At 41.0% G+C, this 23,156-nt stretch overlaps 3 protein-coding genes across 5 annotated transcripts; 2 read left to right on the plus strand and 1 right to left on the minus strand.

Moving 5' to 3' along the window:
• The first annotated feature begins 211 nt into the window (after window positions 1–211).
• On the plus strand, window positions 212–2,540 carry LOC139408534 (V-type proton ATPase subunit G 1-like). Its single transcript, XM_071152535.1, has 3 exons — window positions 212–651; window positions 1,475–1,575; window positions 1,775–2,540. The coding sequence occupies exons 1-3, from the start codon at window positions 570–572 to the stop codon at window positions 1,946–1,948; spliced, it is 357 nt and encodes a 118-aa protein (XP_071008636.1). The 5' UTR covers window positions 212–569; the 3' UTR covers window positions 1,949–2,540.
• Window positions 2,541–3,659: 1,119 nt separating this feature from the next.
• Window positions 3,660–21,207, plus strand: LOC139408535 (high affinity copper uptake protein 1-like). Of its 2 annotated transcripts, none has more exons than XM_071152536.1 (5): window positions 3,660–3,911; window positions 15,302–15,446; window positions 18,208–18,280; window positions 18,492–18,660; window positions 18,968–21,207. In XM_071152536.1, exons 2-5 carry the CDS (start codon window positions 15,321–15,323, stop codon window positions 19,167–19,169), a joined length of 570 nt encoding a protein of 189 aa, XP_071008637.1. In that variant the 5' UTR covers window positions 3,660–3,911; window positions 15,302–15,320; the 3' UTR covers window positions 19,170–21,207. The 2 variants fall into 2 exon arrangements, with proteins under 2 accessions (XP_071008637.1, XP_071008638.1); XM_071152537.1 differs by lacking the exon at window positions 3,660–3,911 and adding an exon at window positions 9,758–9,917.
• A 107-nt stretch (window positions 21,208–21,314) lies between these two features.
• Window positions 21,315–22,559, minus strand: LOC139408538 (anaphase-promoting complex subunit CDC26-like). 2 transcript variants are annotated; one of them, XM_071152541.1, is made up of 3 exons: window positions 22,500–22,559; window positions 22,089–22,189; window positions 21,315–21,839 (listed from the first exon to the last, which is right to left on the minus strand). In XM_071152541.1, exons 2-3 carry the CDS (start codon window positions 22,167–22,169, stop codon window positions 21,654–21,656), a joined length of 267 nt encoding a protein of 88 aa, XP_071008642.1. In that variant the 5' UTR covers window positions 22,170–22,189; window positions 22,500–22,559; the 3' UTR covers window positions 21,315–21,653. The 2 variants fall into 2 exon arrangements, with proteins under 2 accessions (XP_071008642.1, XP_071008643.1); XM_071152542.1 differs by having other exon boundaries at window positions 22,467–22,551.
• Window positions 22,560–23,156: the final 597 nt, after the last annotated feature.

Raw genomic sequence — 23,156 nt, forward strand, 5'->3', positions numbered from 1 at the left:
GTTAGAATTGTAAGTATATGTATGTCCCTTTAAGGTCCTTGTGTAATTGTAATGTGATATTGTACCCCCTAGCTCGATTGTCCATTGTTTGTAATCTATGTATGCTTGTGTGCCCTCGTGCGCTTTGTGTATTGGTTTGTTGTTAATAAAATAAAATAAATGTACAAAAAAAAAAAAAAAAGTATATTTCCGTTAGGGGACGCTTCCTCTGAAGTGCGTGTGTGCACAAACCCAATTCAACCTCCACGCCGTCTTAACATCGCAATTTTTGGGGGAATTTTGGCAAAGCGTCAAGTCTATAAAACGTATTGCGCTGTTCGTGACAATCTAGTTTTGGGGAAATAAAAATGTATTGAGATCAGTTGTTTCATCGATGAGAAACTGTGCAGAATGTCTGCACAGTTTCACCCTCTCGCACTCCACGCGACTGGACGTGTCAGGGTTATCCCTTCTATCTGTGACGCGCTGTCAGCTGACTGCAGTAAATTCACCAACCTTCGCTGCAAACACAGACCAGCACCTGGAGGAACCACATATTCTTGTCCGTCTATCTCTCTCCGAACTAAACAATGGCAAGCCAGTCCCAGGGTATCCAGCAGCTTTTGCAAGCTGAAAAACGAGCTGCAGAAAAAGTAGCAGAAGCCCGCAAACGTAAGTTAAAATCTGTCATTCAGCGGCGTAGATAAACTAAGCTAGCTAACGTTAGCTTGATTGGCTAACATTGTTTCTGGAAGATAACTAGTTTTAAAGGCATAAGTAAAATTTTAACTATAACAGCTACTGTAATAAACCCCAGATTTGACAGCCAACATATATATTTATTCCTAACTGCAAAGTGTGAAGATGGCAAGGCCTTCAATCCAAGATGACTAGCTACCTAGCCAGCAGATCCGACCCGCTGCGCTATTAGGTTCGGACAAACTTCCTGTATAGATTTAATGGCGTTTAAGACAACCGTGAACTCGTCAGTAATCTTCAGGTCGGAAAGTCGGAGCTTTAGAAAGAGGCCCCAGTTCCTTACTTGGAATTCCGAGTTGGGTGACTATTCAAAATTATTTTGTTTCCCTGTCGGAGCTCGTTTAAAAAAAAAGTTGCCTCTGTCTTAAAGGGAAAATTGATATCTAAATGTATCCTTTACCCTTCAGTCTAACTCCAACGGTTGGTTTCCCAGACCCCGATTAGCCTACCTCTGGACTAAACACTTAAATGGATATTCTCCACTGAACATGGTTTTTAGCCCCAGACTAGGCCTAGATTTAAAATCTGTCTTGACAGTAGGCTACTTGCTGCTTTCCTCTCAATTCTTTCACGAAGTCTCATTTCCCTATGAAACAATAGGATTTCACTTCCTATTTTGTCAGGAACCACACAACAAACTGCGTAGTTGGGAAAACTTGATTGAATGGGGAATTGAATCAATGTTTATTTCACTTACTAGGCCTAAGTGCAGATTTTTTTTATTCTGTTTGATCAGGTAAGAACCGTCGGCTGAAGCAGGCCAAGGAGGAAGCCCAGGCCGAGATTGAGCAGTACCGTATGCAGAGGGAGAAGGATTTTAAGACCAAGGAGGCTGCGGTGAGACACTGGGGGGACTGTTTTAATTTGCAAATGGGAAACATGAGTCATATTTTCCTAATCATAAGGCACTGTAGTTGGTAGCTAAATTGATAAGACCTTAACACTGGCCATATAATAACTTATTTAATACTTACTGTATGTTTGAAGTGGTTTGTCTTGTAAGGTGGCCTAAATCGGTCTTCCATTTTTCCATTAGGCTCTTGGATCCCATGGTAACTCTGCTGTAGAGGTGGACAAAGAGACTGTGGGCAAGATGGGTAGCATCCAGACCAGCTACCAGCAGAACCGGGAAGGGGTGCTGGGCAACCTGCTTAAGATGGTGTGTGACATCAAGCCAGAGATCCATGTCAATTACCGTTTTGCTGGTTAAACCCCCTCATCACAACCCCTTATTAAACTAAGGAAACACTGAGACACTCTCATTGCACTGCCATCAGTTGACACATGCTTCATTGACACATCTACTACACCCATGCATGGTGCAAACCTCTTGGCCTGCCTGCTCATAACTTTAATGCTATACCCACAAGTTTATTTTCTCTATAAATATAATCAACAGATGTGTATATGATTCAAATAGGTATACCTTTGTCCAGTAAAATATAAAGCATATTCACTCTGTTGGTTAGTCAAAGCAGGCAGAGGTTATTTTGGTCTTATGCAGTGTCTCTGTTTCCCATCTTCATCGCTTGTAGTATCAAGGTTTTTATGTAAAGGTTAGTGTGTGTGTCTTTCTGTGCAATGTTTATTCATATGGACATATTGTTCTTGTTTTATTTGTGGAGACCAAAATACAGTGCTTATTTCACTTAATGGACTGTTAGGCCTGGAAAAAAAAGATTGCTGTTTTGTTTGAATGTTTCCCTGCTGTCCCAATTTGATTTTTAATCTCTATGAATATATTATCCTGTATAGTGGATGTTCCTCTGTTCACAGCAATATAATAGTGTTCTTGTGGTTTATTCTTGAGTGACTGAAGTGACCATATCCTGTTTTCCTAATTTATTTCCTAAATTCTACAGCTAATGTAGAATTTGCTAGAGGTTGTGAGATTCCTCACCCCAAGTGCCCTGTGGTATGTTGTTTAGCTAGACTGTTAGAACCAGCCTGATTGCTCTGTTCACTGAAATAGAATGGTGAATGCAGCAATAAGGCTGGTTCCACCAGACCAGACGTGTCCAGCAGCCTAATACAGGAATACTGGAACAGACCAAAGAAAGCAGAACAACTGCAGCCATGTCTGTGACTTCTGGATAATACATCATACATTGACAATCTTGATATAGCTGCCCCTGTGGAGTTTACATGCCTTTGGTGCTCAAAGTACTTCATAAAGTACCACTTTTATCCTCCAGAGGACACTACAACATCCCAATATATACATGTAATCTCAGAACTGATTTAGGTAAAGAATGCTCGTTTCCTCAAACAATAGCTTTAGTACATCAAATTATTCTCAGTTTGATCATTTTTTATTTACCCTTTAACTAGGCAAGTCTGTTAAGAACAAATTCTTATTAACAATGACGGCCTACCCAGCTAAACCCTAACCCGGAAGACGCTGGGCCAATTGTTCGCTGCCCTATGGAACTCACAATTGCGGCTGTATTTGTGATACAGGCGGGAATCGAACCAGGGTCTGTAGTGATGCCTCTAGTACTGAGACGCAGTGCCTTAGACTGGGAGCCCCAACATTGATTTTTAATTTACAGTATGCTTTTGATCATTAACATGTAATGTGGCTACAGGTAAGAGTTCACCTCTAAAATACACACATTGAGAATATCTGTAAATGAAAACGTACACATGTTTGTTTTTTGATGGTAACATGAAATTCACAGATGTTATACGATGTTATGTAGGTTTATAACATGTCGACATCGTACGACATCGCGTCATCGTTCGGGCTGCCATGTGGCGGGGGTTTCTACTAGTTACCACAGCCACAAAATCGTGAAAACAAAATATGACTTTTTGGTCTTAATTTAAATGTTAGGTTTACATCATATTGTAAGAAGATAAATTGTCGAAATGGGCAGGGTTTATGACTTTGTGGCTGTGGTAACTAGTGACGGCGGAAATGCTTGCCCTGAACGGTCGTCTGATTGGCTACCATACGAAAACATGCGTGCTACGTCTACATTTTCCTGGTTTGTCAAAAGTCATCTTGCTGTGGTTGTTATACTTAAGTGTGACGTGTGCTGTCGGCGTTTTGCCAGTAGAGTAAACGGGAATCTGGACGTTCATTTGAAAGCTCATAGTTAATCATTCGGTTGTGCGTTATTGAGACCAAAGAAAATCCCGCTGGAACCGAGTTCACTATATGTTGTGAGGTAAGCGCGTGCATGCCCAGACTATCCTCTCTCGCTTGTGTTTGACCTCTGTATGAAGCTAGCTACGAGGCAAAGCTAGTAGTCTAGCAAGTACTGGAGTTAACTTGATAGCTAGCAAAATAGTTTTTGAGGTATCGTGCAACTTCAACCATCTCACAATTTAAGCCAAATGTTCTAAATATCTATCCTGGCGATTGACATCCCATTTTTATCGAATGTATGATTTTCATGAAGTCAGTTGTGGTTGAGAAACACTTGGATTTTGTATTCGCTAGTTGCAGTACACAAAACGCTACAGTTTTGTTGCCAACGACTCATTGATCTCTCCACTTCTAGGTTTCACGTGGCCCTTTTCCATTATGCTCTACCTATTCTGAAACAAGTAGCTAGGCTATCAAGACCGTTAGATCAAATTGTCATGCTTGTTAAATTGTCATCTTCAGCACAACCACAAACTTAAAATATACTCAATATTTCAATGTGTATTCCCTATTGCACAACTGGAACTTAAGGCTACAAATATGCAACAGTACGTTCTACTTAAATGTTTTAGGCTAATTCAATTGCAGCCTTTTCAGAGCGATGATGAAACATGTAACCAACTGTGGCCCCTATAGGCTCCGTGCACTACGGTAGACCTATTCCATCTCGGAACACGACCCATTCGTTATCCCCTCTCTGTAACAGAAAAGTGGACATTTTAATGTGCCTACAGACCAAAGGTGCCATGACCTATTGGTAATTATTTATGGCAGACCAAAAGTACAGTAGAAAAGGTCAAGACCCGACAACCAGAATAAATGTATGTCATCTATTTTATCTCTCATGGTCGGTACTCACTGATTTTATTGTGGGAAGTCTGCTTTTAAATTGCACTTGACAGCCACGGCAAACTGCCCCAATGCACACATCTATGGTCTTCAGAGATTAAGAGGCTGTTCATCAATATCTGCCTTTCCATCTTTTTGATTTAACTTTCTATTAGATTGCTCTGGAATAACAGAGTAACTCATAACTGGCTTTGTCATATTTTCATTTACTCTCAGATATGTGGATTGGAGGAATGTTTGAGTGGGTCTGAGGGAAACAGTGCCCTATTGTCTCTGTGTATCAGGAGGACAGGGTGACAGTATCCAATGGGCCAGGCCGGCCTCTAGCTCTGTTGTAGTTGGCCCTCTTTCTCATTGGCATCACTCCGATGTGACTGAAACTTGTTTGCCTGGCAAGGCTTCTCATTCTCAACAACGGGTTTACTTTACGGACAGACTTATACTTAGGTTAGTTAATAAATGCAGTAGGGGACAACTATATTTGACTGACTTAAAGTCCCTCCGCCAGGCTTAACTGAACTCCTTAGAATTTGAAGTGGATTGTTTTGATCTTGATTATTTCAATCAATAATCAAGATCCAAACAATCACTAAGAATCCACTTCAAATTCTAAGCGGGTCAGTTAAGCCTGGCGGAGGGAATTTAAGTCCTAGTCAAATATAGTTGTCCCCTACTGCATTTATTAACTAACCTAAGTATAAGTCTGTCTGTAAAGTAAACGCGTTGTTGAGAATGAGAACGTTTTATGTCCTGCAAACAAAAAAAGCCATTGATCTGTTTCTGGAACTCCTTTGCAGATTTCCTGAAACTATTTGGGTCACACACAACCATTCTATTCCATGAATGGTCCTATATGAGATTCCTGCTATTTATAATACACAAAGCAGTGGAATGATAACACAAATGACAGGTACAGTTAAATAAGGCTTAAACACTTGTAAATCAAAGATGGAATGATGAGTGTGATCAGAATGTAATGGAGAAAATCACATTTGAATTGGCAACCTTTTGGTTATTGTACCTCAACCTGTATTGTTCCACACTATCAGACTTTAAAAGATGGGATGTAGGCCTACATTGCCAATTTATTATTTTAGCTAGCCTGTGAAGCAACTAGCTAGCTACCCTTTACATTACTGTATTTGCCTCAAGTAGTGGCTCTTGTGCATTCATTAGGAATGTGTTTGATGTCTGGCAATTATGCAGCATGTTGGGCAAAATGTGGTAAGTGGTGTACTGTTAAACATGAAAGGATTAGGCTTAGGTCTACTTGATTATGTGGGGTCATTGATTGTGATATTGTACAGTGCAGTATTTTTTACTATTGTTTTGATGATATCGCAATATTATTTTTGCATTAGTTTGCTGTACCTGCACCAAAGCTAGTTTGTTACCATCTTTTTAAATAGGTAGCCCATTTGTTAGCATCACTTTAATTTCAGTGACTGATCAAAACAAGGCTCTCTTGTCCCTCTGCAGCAAACATATGGTGTTGGAACATCGAATCGCAATACATATAAAATTGTGAGATTCACAACATGTATCGTGAGCTCCCTGGCATTTCCCAGCCATAGTACACACACTTGAGTAAATTGTAGTCTTCACTAAATAATTGAATTGTCATGTCTAACGACAATGTTTCAGTTTGTGCAATCATAGAATGTTTTGTTTGTAATTGTCTCAATGCTAATTTTGGTTCCTTACATTTGTACTCTGTGCTATTTACTGAACATTTCATAATTGATTCAGTCACTCATCTTTGGTTGGGATTGTTATGAGCCAGTTTTATAAGCTGACCTTTCATAAAAGGTGCACGTCGGCCTTGACACCTTTGACCTACTTTTAATTCATGTTTTTAAAAGCTGGAGGTGAGAATAATAAAAAGAATCCTCAGCAATCTACACAGAGTACCCCATAATGACAAAGCGGAAATAGATTTTTAGACATGTTTGCATATGTATTAAAAATAAAAGCCGGAAATGCCTTATTTACATAACCCCCCCCAACCCCTCTTTTTACGCTGCTGCTACTCTCTGTTTATCGTATATGCATAGTCACTTTAACTATACATTAATGTACATACTACCTCAATTGGGCCGACCAATCAGTGCTCCTGCACATTGGCTAACCGGGCTATCTGCATTGTGTCCCACCCGCCAACCCCTCTTTTACGCTACTGCTACTCTCTGTTCATCATATATGCATAGTCACTTTAACCATATCTACAGGTACATACTACCTCAAATCAACCTGACTAACCGGTGTCTGTATGTAGCCTCACTACTGTATATAGCCTCGCTACTGTATATAGCCTGTCTTTTTACTGTTGTTTTATTTCTTTACCTACCTATTGTTCACCTAATACATTTTTTTGCACTTGGTTAGAGCCTGTAAGTAAGCATTTCACTGTAAGGTGAACCTGTTGTATTCGGCGCATGTGACAAACTTTGGTTTGATTTATTCAGACCCTTTGCTATGAGACTCAATTGAGCTCAGGTGCATCCTGTTTCCATTGATCATCATTGAGCAGTTTCAACAACTTGATTTAGAGTCAATTCAATTGATTGGAGATGATTTGGAAAGGCACGCACCTGTCTATATAAGTTGACAGTGCATGTCAGAGCAAAAACCAGGCCATGAGGTCGAAGGAATTGTCCGTAGAGCTCCGAGACCAGATTGTGTTGAGGCACAGATCTGGGGAAAAGTACCAAAAAATGTCTGCAGCATTGAAGGTCCCTAAGAACACAGTGGCCTCCATCATTCTTAAATGGAAGAAGTTTGGAACCACCAAGACTCTTCCTAGAGCAGGCTGCCTGGCCAAACTGAGCCTTTGGTCAGGGAGGTGACCAAGATCCCGAGGGTCACTCTAACAGAGCTACAGATTTCCTCTGTGGAGATGGGAGAACCTTCCAGGAGGACAACCATCTCTGCAGCACTCCACCAATCAGGCCTTTATGGTAGAGCACCCAGACGGAAGCCACTCCTCAGTAAAAGGCAAATGACAGCCCGCTTGGATTGCCAAAAGGCATCTGGCTCTCAGACCATGAGAAACCAGATTCTTTGGTCTGATGAAACCAAGACTGAACTATTTTCCCTGAATGCCAAGTGTCACATCTGGAGGAAACCTGGCTCCATCCCTACAGTGAAGTGTGGTGGTAGCATCATGCTGTGGCGGGGTTTTTCAGCGGTAGGGACTGGGACTAGTCCGGATCAAGGGAAAGATTAACGGAGCAAAGTACAGAGCGATCCTTGATGAAAACCTGCTCCAGAGTGCTCAGGACCTCAGACTGGGGCAAAGGTTCACCTTCCAACAGGACTACGACCCTAAGCACACAGTGAAGATAATGCTGGAGTGGCTTCAAGACAAGTCTCTGAATGTCCTTGAATGACCCAGCCAGAGCCCGGACTTGAACCCGATCGAACATCCTCTGAAGAGACCTGACAATAGCTGTGCAGTGACCCTCCCCATCCATCCTGACAGAGCTTGAGACGATCAGCAGAGAAGAACGGAAGAAACTCTCCAAATACAGGTGTGCCAAGCTTGTAGCTTCATACCCAATAAGACTTGAGGCTGTAATCGCTGCCAAAGGTGCTTCAACAAAGTACTGAGTAGAGGGTCTGAATACTTATGTAAATGTGATATTTCTGTTTTTTCTATTTAATACATTTGCAAAAATGTGTCTTTTTGTTTGTCGTTTATGGGGTATTGTGTGTAGATTGATGAGCTTTATTCTTTTGAATCCATTTTAGAATAAGTAATATAGCATGAATTTTTCCATATTTTGTTATCTGAATACTTTCCGAATGCACTGTACATGCAATATTCCCTCAATGTTTTGCCACTGAGCAAATTTCAGGTCTGCTGAGCGCAAACTTCAATAAGTTACATAGCCAATAGGCACTGCACTCGACACATTTATGAAATTGCTTATTCCAGTTACTAATAAGCATGTACCCATTAACCTCTTAGCAAAGTTCTTACTCTTTCAAATGACTGATCGACTTGTTGACTGCTTGATCCACACAGCTGACATTGTTGGCAAGGTTAGGAATGCTGTGCAACACAGCATACCTTACGTGTTGCGTAACATTTTACGTGGAGTCATTATGTCATTACGTTCTATAGGTATGCACAGTACCTTTGACATCAGTTTTTAACATCAGCATTAAACTAGACATCGGGCCAATACCGATGTTGGGATTTTTAGCTAATATTGTCAGATTCTGATATGTTCACCGATTTTATTTTTATATCGTACATCCCTTCTAGTCACTTTAATAATGTTTACATATCTTGCATTATTCATCTCATATGTATATATACTATTCTACTGTATTTTAGTCTTTGCTGCTCTGACATTGCTCGTCCATATATTTATATATTCTTAATTCCATTCCTTGTACCTAATACACACAAATCTAGGTAATGTTGTGAAATTGTTCTACATTACTTGTTAGATAGTATTGTACTGTTGGAGCTAGAGAAACAAGCATTTCGCTACACCCGCAATAACATCTGCTAAACATGCGTATTAGTTGTGTTCTATGCATCAGCATTCAGTTTATGATCAATTATTTTGATCAGGAAAGTTTTTTTTGTTTGTTTAACAGTCTAAGTGATGTGGATTGACCACCGACTGTTTGTCTGGTTAAAGGACGGTTTTACACAAACAAAGGTGTAATGGTTCTGCCCTCAAAGATGTCCCATAAAGCTAGCTTCATTTCTTTTCGCTGCATTAGGGATAGCATAAACAGCCATTTCGGTTTTTAGAAAATATCAAATATTGTTGGCGCAGCAAACAACAGTGACTGGACATCCCATTATTTCTTCAGTTGGCTGTTTTGTCCAGCACGTATGTTTTTGGATGTGTTTTAAAGGGGCAATCCGCAGTTGCTACATTCATTTTTGGGGAGGGGGGTGGCACCATGTTATTGGTTGGATCAAAGGAAATGAGAGGCAGACTGGTCACATGAGGCGGACAGTCATGAGAAGGCAGATTAGTGCACTTCGGCATGACGCATTCACTTTCCCACTCTCTCGAGCAGGCGAGCACACTCAGGATCAGACTACACACCTGTACACATTGATGGGTTGCATGAACACTCGCACACATTGACAAGTATCTTGTCATTGATTTGGCTGTAACAGAAGTTCTGCATGTGGTGAGACATTTGGGTAAGTAAAAAAAAAAAACTGGATTATCGAATCAAGAATGTTTATGCTACCATTTTAATAATGTACATTTCCTTGTTGTATGAAATGTACTTGAGCTGTTTTTACTTCTTTGCATGCGCCAATGGATCTTTTTGGTTGTTCTGGAAAAAAGCATGGACTCCGTTAATTATTTGTTTCCTGCTTTATGTATAGCCCAACTGAGTGGGCTAATATATGAAGGAATTAGGCTAATTAACTATTACCCACTGTACTTTGACCGAGTGAGAGCAGTCTTTTGTAATTTGAGTCATATCTACATGAATGATGAAAATCATTCTTTGTTGTAACTGCCTTCAAGCATTGTGTAGCCTACTATAGTTTCCACTCGGGTACAAAACAGTTTACTGAGGATTTACTTTGGTTAAAGATCAGAGTTCTAACGTTTATGATTCCAAGGACTTGCAGGAACATTTCACAATGGCTTTTATAACCTCATGTGGAGTGTGATTATATTCACAGTTCTTTGAACTCCGAAAGACAAAGTGCTGTGTAACACGACTTTAGACTGTTCTTGTCTTGCTTTAAAGGGCACAATGGTCTTCGCTTTGGACTTTTCAGCAACTGATAAGAATTTAAGGTTCACGTTGACTTTGATGGAATGTTTATTTCTAAACCTAAGAAGACTTACGTGTTGGACTTAACTCTAAGAGGGACACCACCCATTATGAATAGCCTGTCTTCATAACACTGTTTTTGAGTATTAAGGTAAATTTCGTTGTACTTGGTCATAATGTCTACCTGCGTCTTGACTGTTTCTTTTGGTGAGGATTAAGCCCTTTGAACATATAGGCCAACTTCTCACTGTGGCAACAACTGAGTCTAGCAGAGCAGAGTAGAAAAATATGAGAACAGATGTCTTGACTGGCAGGTTCATTGATGTGATTTTGGGTCTTTTCATTTTGATTCTCGATGTCTGGTTTCCTTGTCCCCTGATGTCATTGGTTTCTGCCTCAGGGTGTCCCAGACATTTGATGTAACATGTTTTTCTCTAATTTAATAACATTAATGTCCATTAAGTGGGCATTTATTGGGTTATAAAGGCAGTTTTCTACGGATGTGGCCTCTGGTTGTTTGGCCATTAAATTAGTAATGGTCCTGGTAGAGCTCTTGAGTCAAATAGCAAATTTTTCCACCTTGATTGATTGCGCACTCTCATGTAGGGAGTGAAGGTGCTTTCAAGGTGCCATGGCTAGTAGACATGGATGACTCGAGCTGTGTATGAAATAGCCTTGGCACACAGTGGTCCAAACTGGCTTCACAGTTCTTGGGACCATGTGGTTCTGTTTGTAGCCTAAAATGTGCTTTCCTCAATTGAGGTACTTTTAACATCCAAACACAACTATAATTAGCCTAACTACCAGGAATTGCATTATCAATACCTAGATTACAAACGGGCAAAGCTGCAATCGTTATCTTGGCCTACAAATGTTCATAGTCCGAATACTGTGCTTCTTTTTGCATGTCCTTGATGTCCAAGGAAATGGTTTCAACCAGCATTTACAATACACCCCAGTCAGCATTCTCCACCAGTGGGTTCAGTACAGTACGTTGAGGGGTTCATGGTTACAACACCTCTCACAATCACCATCTCTCCAAAGGAATAACACTAGGCACTTTGGAGAATTTGACTCTTGTTTAATTATGGTGTTAACTTTTTAATCAGTGCTAACCCAGGAGCATTAGAGAGGATCTGGGGCTTGAACTCAGGCTGGTGCTGGTGGCACGGCGCCAAGCCCAGGACCAGGCTACTCCAAGTCTGAGTGGTTACCCCCTTCATCCCCCTTCAAGCTCACAGAGTCAAACACAGACCTGGACCTCACTTAAATTTGTCGTATACACCTGGAAAATGTAATGGTGGTTGCTTTCCTCATCAAGCAGGAGAGACACTGAATGTTTTGCGCAGGAGGAGAATAAGTAGAAGTCACAAAGTGCTGCTTAGGCCTTAGAGTTTTTTTTTGCGGGGGGGGGGGGGGGGGGGGGGGTGCGTTTGTTGTGCTGATTTCTGTCTCGGCTTCAAAAGAAGCTTCGAACATGAATTTTTGCAACATGTTTGGCACAGCTGCATACCTAGGCCAATTTGGGCGATTCCGTGGGAATTTTAACCTGGGCATGCCCAAATAAAGTTAAGAATTTCCAAATGAGGTCTATATGTTAGAGTTCTGGCTTTATTTGAAAAGTAGGAAAGTGTATGAATTTTGGCCAATTCAGAGTAGGAGGGCAAGACTCAAAGGCTTTTCAGCCAATCCTGTGATCAACCACCCTGTTTCGGTCCTATGTAGAAACATTTGAAATTATGTTTCTTACATTGGATAAAAGTAGAGACTCCAACTTTCAAAGCAGCATTACTTTCCCCATTCTAGTTCGATGAACTTGTAACACCACTTTTGAGATAATGGCCTGTGAATATTTTGGTACACCTACTGGAGAGATCTGCTTTGTCTACACCACTGGGGTACGCGCAATGCCGTCGGGGGTACGCCAAATAAAAATGTGATTCACATTTTCAAATAGTTTGTTTAGATTTTCCTACAGGGCTATACATTTGGGTGATGTTTTTCTCTCGTCTGAGTAGCCTCGTTTCACTGCCAATAATAAAATTAAACCATCTCGTGTTCAGCGAAATAACACAATGTCAAATAATTAACATCCAGTCACATTAACCTGTCTAGGACTAGCGGAACCCCCCACAACAGCCAGTGAAAGTGCAGGGTGCCAAATTCAAAACAACAAAAATCTCATAATTAAAATTCCTCAAGCATACAAGTATTTTACACCATTTTAAAGATACAATTCTCGTTAATCCAGCCACAGTGGCTGATTTCAAAAAGGATTTACAGCGAAAGCCACAGAAACACAGCCATTTTTTTCCAGACAAAGAGAGGAGTCACAAAAAGCAGAAATAGAGAAAATGAATCACTAACCTTTGATCTTCATCAGATGACACTTAGGACTTCATGTTACACAATACATGTATGTTTTGTTTGATAAAGTTCATATTTATATCAACAAATCTGAGTTTACATTGGCGCGTTACGTTCAGTAGTTCTAAAACATGTGGTGATATTGCAGAGAGCCACGTCAATTTACAGAAATAAACATTGATAAAGATACGACTATTATACAAACTTCTCCTTAATGCAACCGCTGTGTCAGATTTCAAAAAAAACTTTACGGAAAAAGCAAACCATGCAATAATCTGAGTACAGCGTTCAGACAACAAAGCAGCCAAAAAGATATCCGCCATATTGGGTGGTCGACATTAGTCAGAAATAGCATTATAAATATTCACTTACCTTTGATCGTCATCAGAATGCACTCCCAGGAATCGCAGTTCCACAATAAATGTTTGTTTTGTTCAATAATGTCCATCATTCATGTCTAAATAGCTTCTTCTGTTAAACAAATCCAAAAGCGCGTTCAGGTCCAGCTCAACGTCAGACGAAAAGTTCAAAAAGTTCCGTTACAGCCCGTAGAAACTTGTCAATTATTAGGATGTTTTTATCATAAATCTTCAATAATGTTCCAACCTGAGAATTCCTATGTCTGTCAAAAAGCAATGAAACGAGAGCTAACTCTCTCGTGACCGCGCCTCAGTGCCTGTGGCAATCTGCCAGACACCTGGCTCATTCCTCTCTCATTCGGTCCCACTTCACAGTAGAATCCTCAAACAAAGTTCTAAATACTGTTGACATCTAGTGGAAGCCTTAGGAAGTGCAACAACTAATATCCCACTGTATCTACAATAGGGGCTGAGTTTTTTTTTTTTCTTTTTTTAACTACAAGCCTCAGATTTCCCACTTCCTGGTTGGATTTTTCTCAGGTTTTCGCCTGTGTACTATTGTTTGTACATATGAGTTCTGTTATACTCGGACATCATTCAAACAGTTTTAGAAACTTCAGAGTGTTTTCTATCCAATACTACTAATAATATGCATATATTAGCACCTGGGACAGAGTAGCAGGCAGTTTACTCTGGGCACCTTATTCATCCAAGCTATTCAATACTGCCCCCCCTGTCACCAAGAAGTTAAAGGCGCACAGTCAACTTAGTGTGTGTATGTAAACTTCTGACCCACTGGAATTGTAATACAGTGAAATAATCTGTCTGAACAATTGTTGGAAATGCACAAAGTAGATGTCCTTAACCGACTTGCCAAAACTATAGTTTGATAAATGTGTGGAGTAGTTGAAAAACCTAAGTGTATGTAAACATCTCTGTGTGTGTGTGTGTGTGTGTGTGTAATTAATATATATATATTAATTAATTACACACACATCTACCATTCAAAAGTTTGGAGTCACTTAGAAATGTCCCTTTTTTTGTCCATTTTTAAAAATAAAATAAAAACACTTAAATTGATCAGAAATAGTTTAAACATTGTTAATGTTGTAAATGACTATTGTAGCTGGAAACGGCAGATTTTATTTATGGAATATCTACATATGCGTACAGAGGCCCATTATCAGCAACCATCACTCCTGTGTTCCAATGGCACGTTGTGTTAGCTAATCCAAGTGTATCATTTTAAAAGGCTAATTGATTATTAGAAAACACTTTTGCAATTATGTTAACACAGCTTAAAACTGTTGTTCTGATTTAAATAAGCAATAAAACTGGGTTTCTTTAGACTAGTTGAGCATCAGCATTTGTGGGCTCGATTGCAGGCTCAAAATGGCTAGAAACAAAGACCTTTCTTCTGAAACTCGTCAGTCTATTCTTGCTCTGAGAAATGAAGGCTATATTTTTATGTTAGGGTGTGATGACTGCTATTAAAGCTACATGTCATTTTTCAATCCTGAAGTACCAGGACCTTTTAACGTTCCAAATTACAAAAAGTGTTTACATTTTAAAGATTTCATCATCAAAATGTATAAGTCTATCTCAGACTCTAACATCCATAACGTTTTTTTTCCCTCTCTAAGGTACTAACGAAAATGACAAATTATAGTTTGTGTTCAGACATGCCTTTCCTCCTTAATGAATATCCATGTTTTGACCTATGTTGTACAAACTCAGACTTTTGCTAATATGTTCAGAAAAAGCTTGGCCTACATGTAACACCAATAACGCTTCATATTTGCGTTTTACAACATGCCAATATTTAGAAGTCTGCTTTCTTGATTATACACCCAAGGTGTACTGTAGACGCACACATCAAACGTTTCATTTATATTTGCTTTGTCCATTCTTTGAAACATTAAGATGTGATTTTGTGTGCAAATGTAATGTTCATACTGCTGGAATCGCCTACCTACAACAAAAACAACCTGTCATGGACAAATGTGTGTAAAGGTGAGAAGTATACGTGACTATTTTTTTTGTCTGTATTTCCTGGTTCTTGCAGTACTACATTCGAGACGAACATGGACCACACGAACCATGACCATGACCATGACCACAGCAAAATGGCTGGCAGCATGGCTCCTCCCATGGTCACAGGCTCCCACGAGGATCATCTAGGGGGAGGTGGAGGAGGGGGCCATATGATGGTGAGTGGGCTTGGCACTCTGAAAAAGAAATCAGTCACACACAAATTTCTCTCTGTTACAATGTGGGGATGTACTTATGCTTGATCCAGCAATGCGGTCCGGAGGCGGTGACGCAATTGCGGGGGCCAATTCAAGCTCTGTACCGCATCGCCGTGCTCATCCCAAAAATGTTCATAATTCTGAGGGCTCCGTATAGCTCCTCATTGATATGATTGGTTGATGGTATGTGGGGGCGGTACATCCTGTATAAACACAAACTCACTCCCTTAACAACTTCCTCCACAACAGCTCTGCTCCACGAAATGCAAGAATTACGAATGCCCTGACTTTTGAAGAGGCCGTATCGCAGTTAATGCTATATGTTCAATGCAGACACTGTAATGACCATAAATTGGCTTTTAGGCTTATCGCCCCATCTCTGCACTTCCTACGACCTCCTCACAAAGTTGTAAATCTGATTCAGATTAATGGTTTTAATTCAACTCTAGTTCAAATGGCCTGCTTGACATTTCTCTCTGCTGTGTGAACTGAATCAAATGAAATGTTATTGGTCACATACACATGGTTAGCAGATGTTATTGGTCACATACACATGGTTAGCAGATGTGTATGTGACCAATAACATGGTTAGCAGATGTTATTGGTCACATACACATGGTTAGCAGATGTTATTGGTCACATACACATGGTTAGCAGATGTTATTGCAAGTGTAGCGAAAAGACTTTGCTTCTAGTTCCTACAGTCCAGCAATATCTAACTAGTAATATCTAACAATTCCACCGCAAAATACACATGTCTAAGTAAAGGAATGGAATAATGTATAAATATATGGATGAGCAATGTCAGAGCGGCATAGGCTAAGATGCAATAGATAGAATACGTATAAGATGATTAATGCAAGATATACAGTTGAAGTCGGAAGTTTACATAAACTTAGGCTGAAGTCATTAAAACTAGTTTTTCAACCACTCCACAAACTTCTTGTTAACAAACTATAGTTTTGGCAAGTCGGTTAGGACATCTACTTTGTGCATGACACAAGTAATTTTTCCAACAATTGTTTAGACAGATTATTTCACTTATTCACTGTATTACAATTCCAGTGGGTCAGAAGTTTACATACACTAAGTTGACTGTGCCTTTAAACAACTTGGACAATTCCATAAAATTATGCCATGGCTTTAGAAGCTTCTGATAGGCTAATTGATGTAATTTGAGTGAATTGGAGATGTACCTCTGGATGTATTTCAAGGCCTATGGGTTCAAGTCTGTATATAGGCAGCAGCCTCTCTCTGCTAGTGATGGCTGTTCAACAGTCTGATGGCCTTGAGATAGAAGCTGTTTTTCAGTCTCTCTGCTTTGATGCACCTGTACTGAACATGCAGCTGCTCGAGTGGATGTTGTCCTTGATGATCTTTTTGGCCTTCCTGTGACATCAGGTGTTGTAGGTGTCCTGGAGGGCAGGTAGTGTCCTCTGGCGAGCCCTGCGGTTGTGGGCGGTGCAGTTGCTGTACCATACAGTGATACAGCCCGACAGGATGCTCACAATCGCGCAAGTTTTAGGTGACAAGCCAAATTTCTTCAGCCTCCTGAGGTTGAAGAGGCGCTGTTGCGCCTTCATACCGTCTGTGTGGGAGGACCATTTCTGTTTGTCCTTGATGTGTACGCCGAGGAACATAACTTTCTATCGTCTCTACTGCTGTCCTGTGCATAGGGGGGTGCTCCCTCTGCTGTTTCCACGATCATCTCTGTTTTGTTGACGTTGTGATGTTATTTTCCTGACACCACACTCTGAGTGCCCTCCCCTCCCTGTAGGCTGTCTCGTCGTTGTTGATAATCAAGCCTGCTACTGTTGTCGTCTGCAAACCTGATGATTGAGTTGAAGGAGTGCATGGCCACACGGTCATGGTGAACAGGGAGTACAGCAGGGGGCTAAGCACTCACCCTTGTGGGGCCCCAGTGTTGAGGATCAGTGAAGTGGAGATGTTTCCCACCTTCACCACCTGGGAGCGGCCCGTCAGGAAGTCCAGGACCCAGTTGCACAGGGTGGGGTTCAGACCCAGGGCCTCAAGCTTAATGATGAGCTTGGAGGATACTATGGCGTTGAATGCTGAGCTGTAGTCAATGAACAACATTCTTACATAGGTATTCCTCTTGTCCAGATGGGATAGGGCAGTGTGGCGGCAATTGCATCGTCTGTGGATCTATTGGGGGCAGTAAGCAAATTGAAGTGGGTGTAGGGTGACAGGTAATGTGGAGGTGATATGATCCTTGACTAGTCTCTCAAAGCACTTCATGGTGACCGACGTGAGTGCTACGAGGCAATAGTAATTTAGTCTAGATACCTTTGCATTCTTGGGTACAGGAACAATGGTGGCTATCTTGAAGCATGTGGGGACAGCAGACTGGGATAGGAAGAGATTGAATATGTCTGTAAACATACCTGCACATCTGTGCATGCTCTGACGACGCGGCTATGGATGCCGTCTGGGCCAGCAACCTTGCGAGGGTTAACACATTTAAATGTCTTACTCACGTCGGCCACAGAGAGCCCACAGTCCTTGGTAGCTGGCCGCGTCAGTGGCACTCTGTTATCCTCAAAGCGGGCAAAGAACATGTTTAGCTTGTCTAGCAGCAAGACGTCGGTGTCTGCGACGTGGCTGATTTTCCTTTTGTAGTCCGTGTTTGTCTGTAAACCCCTTGGCTCTATAGGTGTGATACCATTTTTTTTCTTCTTTTTTTTCTGTCCCTCTTCTCCAGAAAATGACCTTCTACTTTGGCTACACAAACGTGGAGCTGCTGTTTGCCAGCCTTGTCATCAACACACCTGGAGGTAAGTTAGTGTGTGTTCCCAGAATGTATTTTCAGACTTGAAATGTAATGCAAAAAGTATTTTATGTATTGACCATGGCCATTGATTATTCATAAAACTAAAAATAATATTGGTTAGATAGTCAGTCAATTATTTAGCATGATTATTCATAAAACTAAAAATAATATTGGTTAGATAGTCAGTCAATTATTTAGCATGTCTCCTCTTTCAGAGATGGTGGCGGCCTGCTTTGGTTGTTTCCTGCTGGCTGTGCTCTACGAGGGGCTGAAGATTGGCAGGGAGTTCCTGCTGAGGAGGAACCAGGTCAACGTGCGTTACAACTCCATGCCTGTCCCGGGGGCAGACGGCACCATGGTCATGGAGACCCACAAGACTGTAGGGTAAGTTAGACAACCAAACAACAGGACTCCTTACTAACCGGACACATAGTAGTACTGCAGTGAAGTGGTCCATTTTACACCCCAATAATGAGACTTCTAGACATTGCAGTTCAAAAAGGCTACGTGCTCCATATCAACTTGCAGTAGGAAAATGTGAAGCCTCACTGTATGTGGTGAATGTTGTGGATATAACAGGAGTTTTTAAATGGCTTAGTTTGCCACTAACACCTGACTTGCAGAGTGCTGTCAATTAGTTTATTTGAAAACAACTTTTTTTAACCATCCTGTTTCCCCCTCTCCCCTGCAGCCAACGGATGCTGAGTATGGCACACTTGCTGCAGACGGTGTTACACATCATCCAGGTGGTGGTCAGCTATTTCCTCATGTTGGTCTTCATGACCTACAATGCTTATCTGTGTATCGCCGTTGCAGCCGGGGCAGGCGTCGGATACTTCTTATTCAGCTGGAAAAAGGCTGTGGTTGTTGATATCACCGAACACTGTCACTAATAGCCCCCCCCCCCCCCGGTCTCTCTTCATCCTCCACCCACACACACACATACATTCACACACAGGTATTCTCCATTTAATCGTCATCATCATGCATCCAGTTTTATATACGTTTATCTTATTTAAATGGTTCACTTTGTCACACAAAAGTTGCTTGATGGAAAATGTGAATTACGACTGAGCTTTTACATTTGTGACATTCAAGTCTGTCCTTTTAGTAGGTCCAGAAGACTACCCTCGACAACTAGCATGATGTTGGTATTCCAAATGCTGGCTTCTGTTATACCAACACCACTCCTGTCTGGCTCCACAGGGCCAAACATCCACTTCCCCCACTCGTGCCATTCTTCCATTCTGTTTTTGTTATTGCGCAACAACCAGTGCAGGTTCATCCTTGTAGCACTGGGGCTCTAGGCTCTTCTGCTCAGAGGGCTATTTACGACCCTTACAACAACCTCTCTCATTGAAGATCATTGTGAATAGGGCCCGAGTTTTTCCTGACCCCACCTGGGCCCAAGTTAAAGCCAATGTGTTCTTCTGAAGCCTTGTCATATCTGCATTCCATCTGACAATCTGGCGGGGGGGTCTAACATAATCAGTGTCTCAACTACAAGAGTCAAAGGTCATACTTGGGATTGTGTGGAGATGGTGGGGCAGCTCTGGCTGTATGACTAAGCCTTACTAAACCCTTTGCCTTAAAGGAGGGAAACATGACAGCCTAGGCCAACTGTAGTCTACTGACAAGTGCCAGTGCTATTTTAAAGAAGTTTGTCCAGTGGACAAGCAGTCAAGTACAGTACAATTTAAATGTTGTGTGATTATATACATTAGTGTAATGCAGCAGAGCGTGACAACATTTGAGACCCTCTTCATGAGACACACTGCTATGCAGTGTTCAATTTTGGTAGTTTATGAATGACAACCTCATTATTTACCAATGACACTTGGCACTTGAAGGCTTGATCTGACACACAAATGTAAATTGACTCTTGTACATCAAGAAGCCAATATAAAATGTTCATAATATAACTTGGGAGTAACTTTTGGTGCATTCATTCAATAGGCTTAAATTAGTTAGCATGTCAACACAACATGGACACTAGTGTCCTTATTGGAGCAAGTGCTCAGATCCCAAGGACAAGCAGGGAACTATGGGAAAGTACGAGGATGAATCTAGTGCTTTCTCAGACTGGCCTAGTAACATGATTACTGCACCTCTTGTGACCTATTGGTGCTTACGCCTCACAGTTCACACTTTGACAGGAGGGGATATCTATGAAGTAGAACCTAAAGAGAAAGTTGTATTTTTAGTTTCTTGATTATAATTTTTTTCATCTCTGAGAAATGACTAGTAAATGTTTATCAGTTGCTTAAAGCTGTGTTTTACACAGGCAGTCTGATTCTGATCTTTTAATGATTTGGCAATAGAGCTGATTTGATTGGTTAAAGGACCAATTAGCGGAAATGTCAGAATTGCCTGTCTCTAGACCGGTAGCCCAATTCTGATTTTTTTGTTTTGTTTTGTTGTTGCACTCAGTTAATTGGTATTTTGACCAATCAGATCTGGAAAAATATTGGTTGTAGAAAGATCTGATGTGATTGGTCAGAAGACCAATTAGTGGAAAAAATATCAGAATTGAGCTGCTTGTCGAAACACAGCCTTAGTGATGTGCTGTGCTGTGCCTGGTTTGAGGGTCAAATTCCTAGTTGCTATAACTGGATTTAACTGCCGCACATTCTCATTACATTACAATCAAGCCAGGGACATTAATAGTTGGTGTATACTTGAACATATTATAACTGTTTCTGCTTTACCACATGGGATCATGTATCAAGATTTATTATTATAGTCTACTGTACAACTCGAGCGTTGAAGTTAATGGGCCAAAACAGCAGTGGGAGTCTGACTGCCACTCCAGCGCAGCAACAGTGTGAACATTACCTGGACTGTTAAGTCCACAGACATGTCTGTATAGTATGACGTATTTACAGTGCTGTAATCATCTAGAGAAAACAAGTAATAAATGGTATCATTCAAGAACTGTATGTTTGATTCTGTTGCATTCTCATAATGCAGCCTTGAAGGCCAATAAAACTACAATCATACCATTCTAAGTAATAACTGATTAGTTATCAAGTCCATTCCATTTTGCCCCAAAGATGCTACCTTCACCTTCCTGGGACTACCAAGTCTGGATTTTTGTAATCGAGGGAAACCACTACAACAGCTCCCATGAAACATGTTGTACGAAAGGCCACACGCTTTGCATCGCAAGTCATAACATTTCAGGTAAATGTAACAACATTACTTTAGAATATATGTGTTATAAGCAAAACATGATCCTCAAACTACACATTTCTTTGTGAAGGGAATTCTGACCTCAGGCAAGCCCACAGGTATCCCTGACCATGTCAATAGCATTGTTACTGTGCCATCCACACACCAACACTGGTGGAGCCAACAGTTTGAGCAGTCTTGTGAACCTAAAACTGCAGGTTTCCAAAGAGTGAGGGCAAGGTGTTGGGTTTAGGATGGGGCTTGTAGCTTATTCTCTCGTTGATCATCTGTTCCCTTGTCTTTCCATCCCCTGTTCCACCGCTGGCCCCCACCATGTTACTAAACATAGCCACACCAACAACATCCACTTCATCGCTCTGTTTTTTCCGAATCTGAGAGGGAGGGAGGGGGGGCGGGGGGCGTAGGTTGTTAGACAGAAGTTCTAGTATGTATAATTCATCTAAAAAAAATAGTGCTTTTCTCACCCAATGCGCGGATTTTATGCCAATCAAGCGTTTCTTAAAGTTAATGAGGAATTTAAGAAACGGGTTGCAGGCAATCCATCAACAACGCAAAGCCTCTTTATTATACCTTTTATACCTGCAGATAATACATTTATCCATGATGCTGTGGCTACTCACCTCAAGCTCTTTCTTGACACACTCAAACTCCTCAGTGTCATCCAACTTCAATTCCAGACGGGTGGGCTTTCTGCGCAGCATATTATATCCACCAATGTTCGCTGTGAAGCAGATGTGCCCAAGGCTGTAAGTACTAACTTCTACTAGATGGCTAAATACAAAGGTGACAGCTCAATTATCGAGTCTAATAATATGGCTTGCATTTGCTAAACCACTTAGCTAGTTATATACAATTACTAAACAATAGTTCATGTTAGGCTACCAAACAAATCAATCACACTAAAATCTCTAGCTAACTACATAAAAGACTAGTGACAGACCAAGCACGGCTAAAGAGGGCAAAATACGTCAATTTGTCTCGGATCCAGTGGTACTCACAAAGAAACAGGCAAATCTTTCATATTTGCTTACATTTTGTTAATGTTGTTTATTTGGACAGCAGTAGCTAGTTAGCCTATCCCTGTAGAATCCGCTATAAATTGACGAAGGGCTTCTGGGTAACGTAGTTTTCAGCAGTGCCCGTGTGGGTATGTTTGACCTTTCCGCTAGATGTCGCTGTGAAATGTTACCAGGCAACCACTTTTGTGTTTTGATTTTGCTAGCTGGTTGCGGTTCCTGTGTAATTGCGTTATTTCAAACCCAATACTAAAATACAGGTACATTAATCACCTTGAATGTTGAGCATTTTGTCTATTTGGTGATGCTTTTGGCAAACTGCTGAGTGTCGTTCGCTAACTAGTTTATCTGACGTTAGCTAGTTAGTGTGTTCTTGTGTAAAGACTACTTTACAAACCCCTATGATTTTGTCAATGTGTCCTAGCCATTTAATTGACTGATTAGGGAGTTGTCAATTTTTGGTCAGCAAATTGATAGTTAGTAAACTACACACTCATTCCATTCATTCATATCTCTGTGTGGCTATTGTTTACTCCAGGACAGTATCATTCATTGTGGTGAACAGTGGGACCAGAGATGTCTGACGAGGATGAAGCTCCACTGGTGAAGAAGACCAGAATTTTCTATGGCAGTCTGGAGGAGAGGGAGCGGCTGGGACGAGAGTCCTCTGGG

This window comes from Oncorhynchus clarkii, chromosome 5, assembly GCF_045791955.1.
Source record: "Oncorhynchus clarkii lewisi isolate Uvic-CL-2024 chromosome 5, UVic_Ocla_1.0, whole genome shotgun sequence".
Lineage (NCBI taxonomy): Eukaryota > Metazoa > Chordata > Actinopteri > Salmoniformes > Salmonidae > Oncorhynchus > Oncorhynchus clarkii.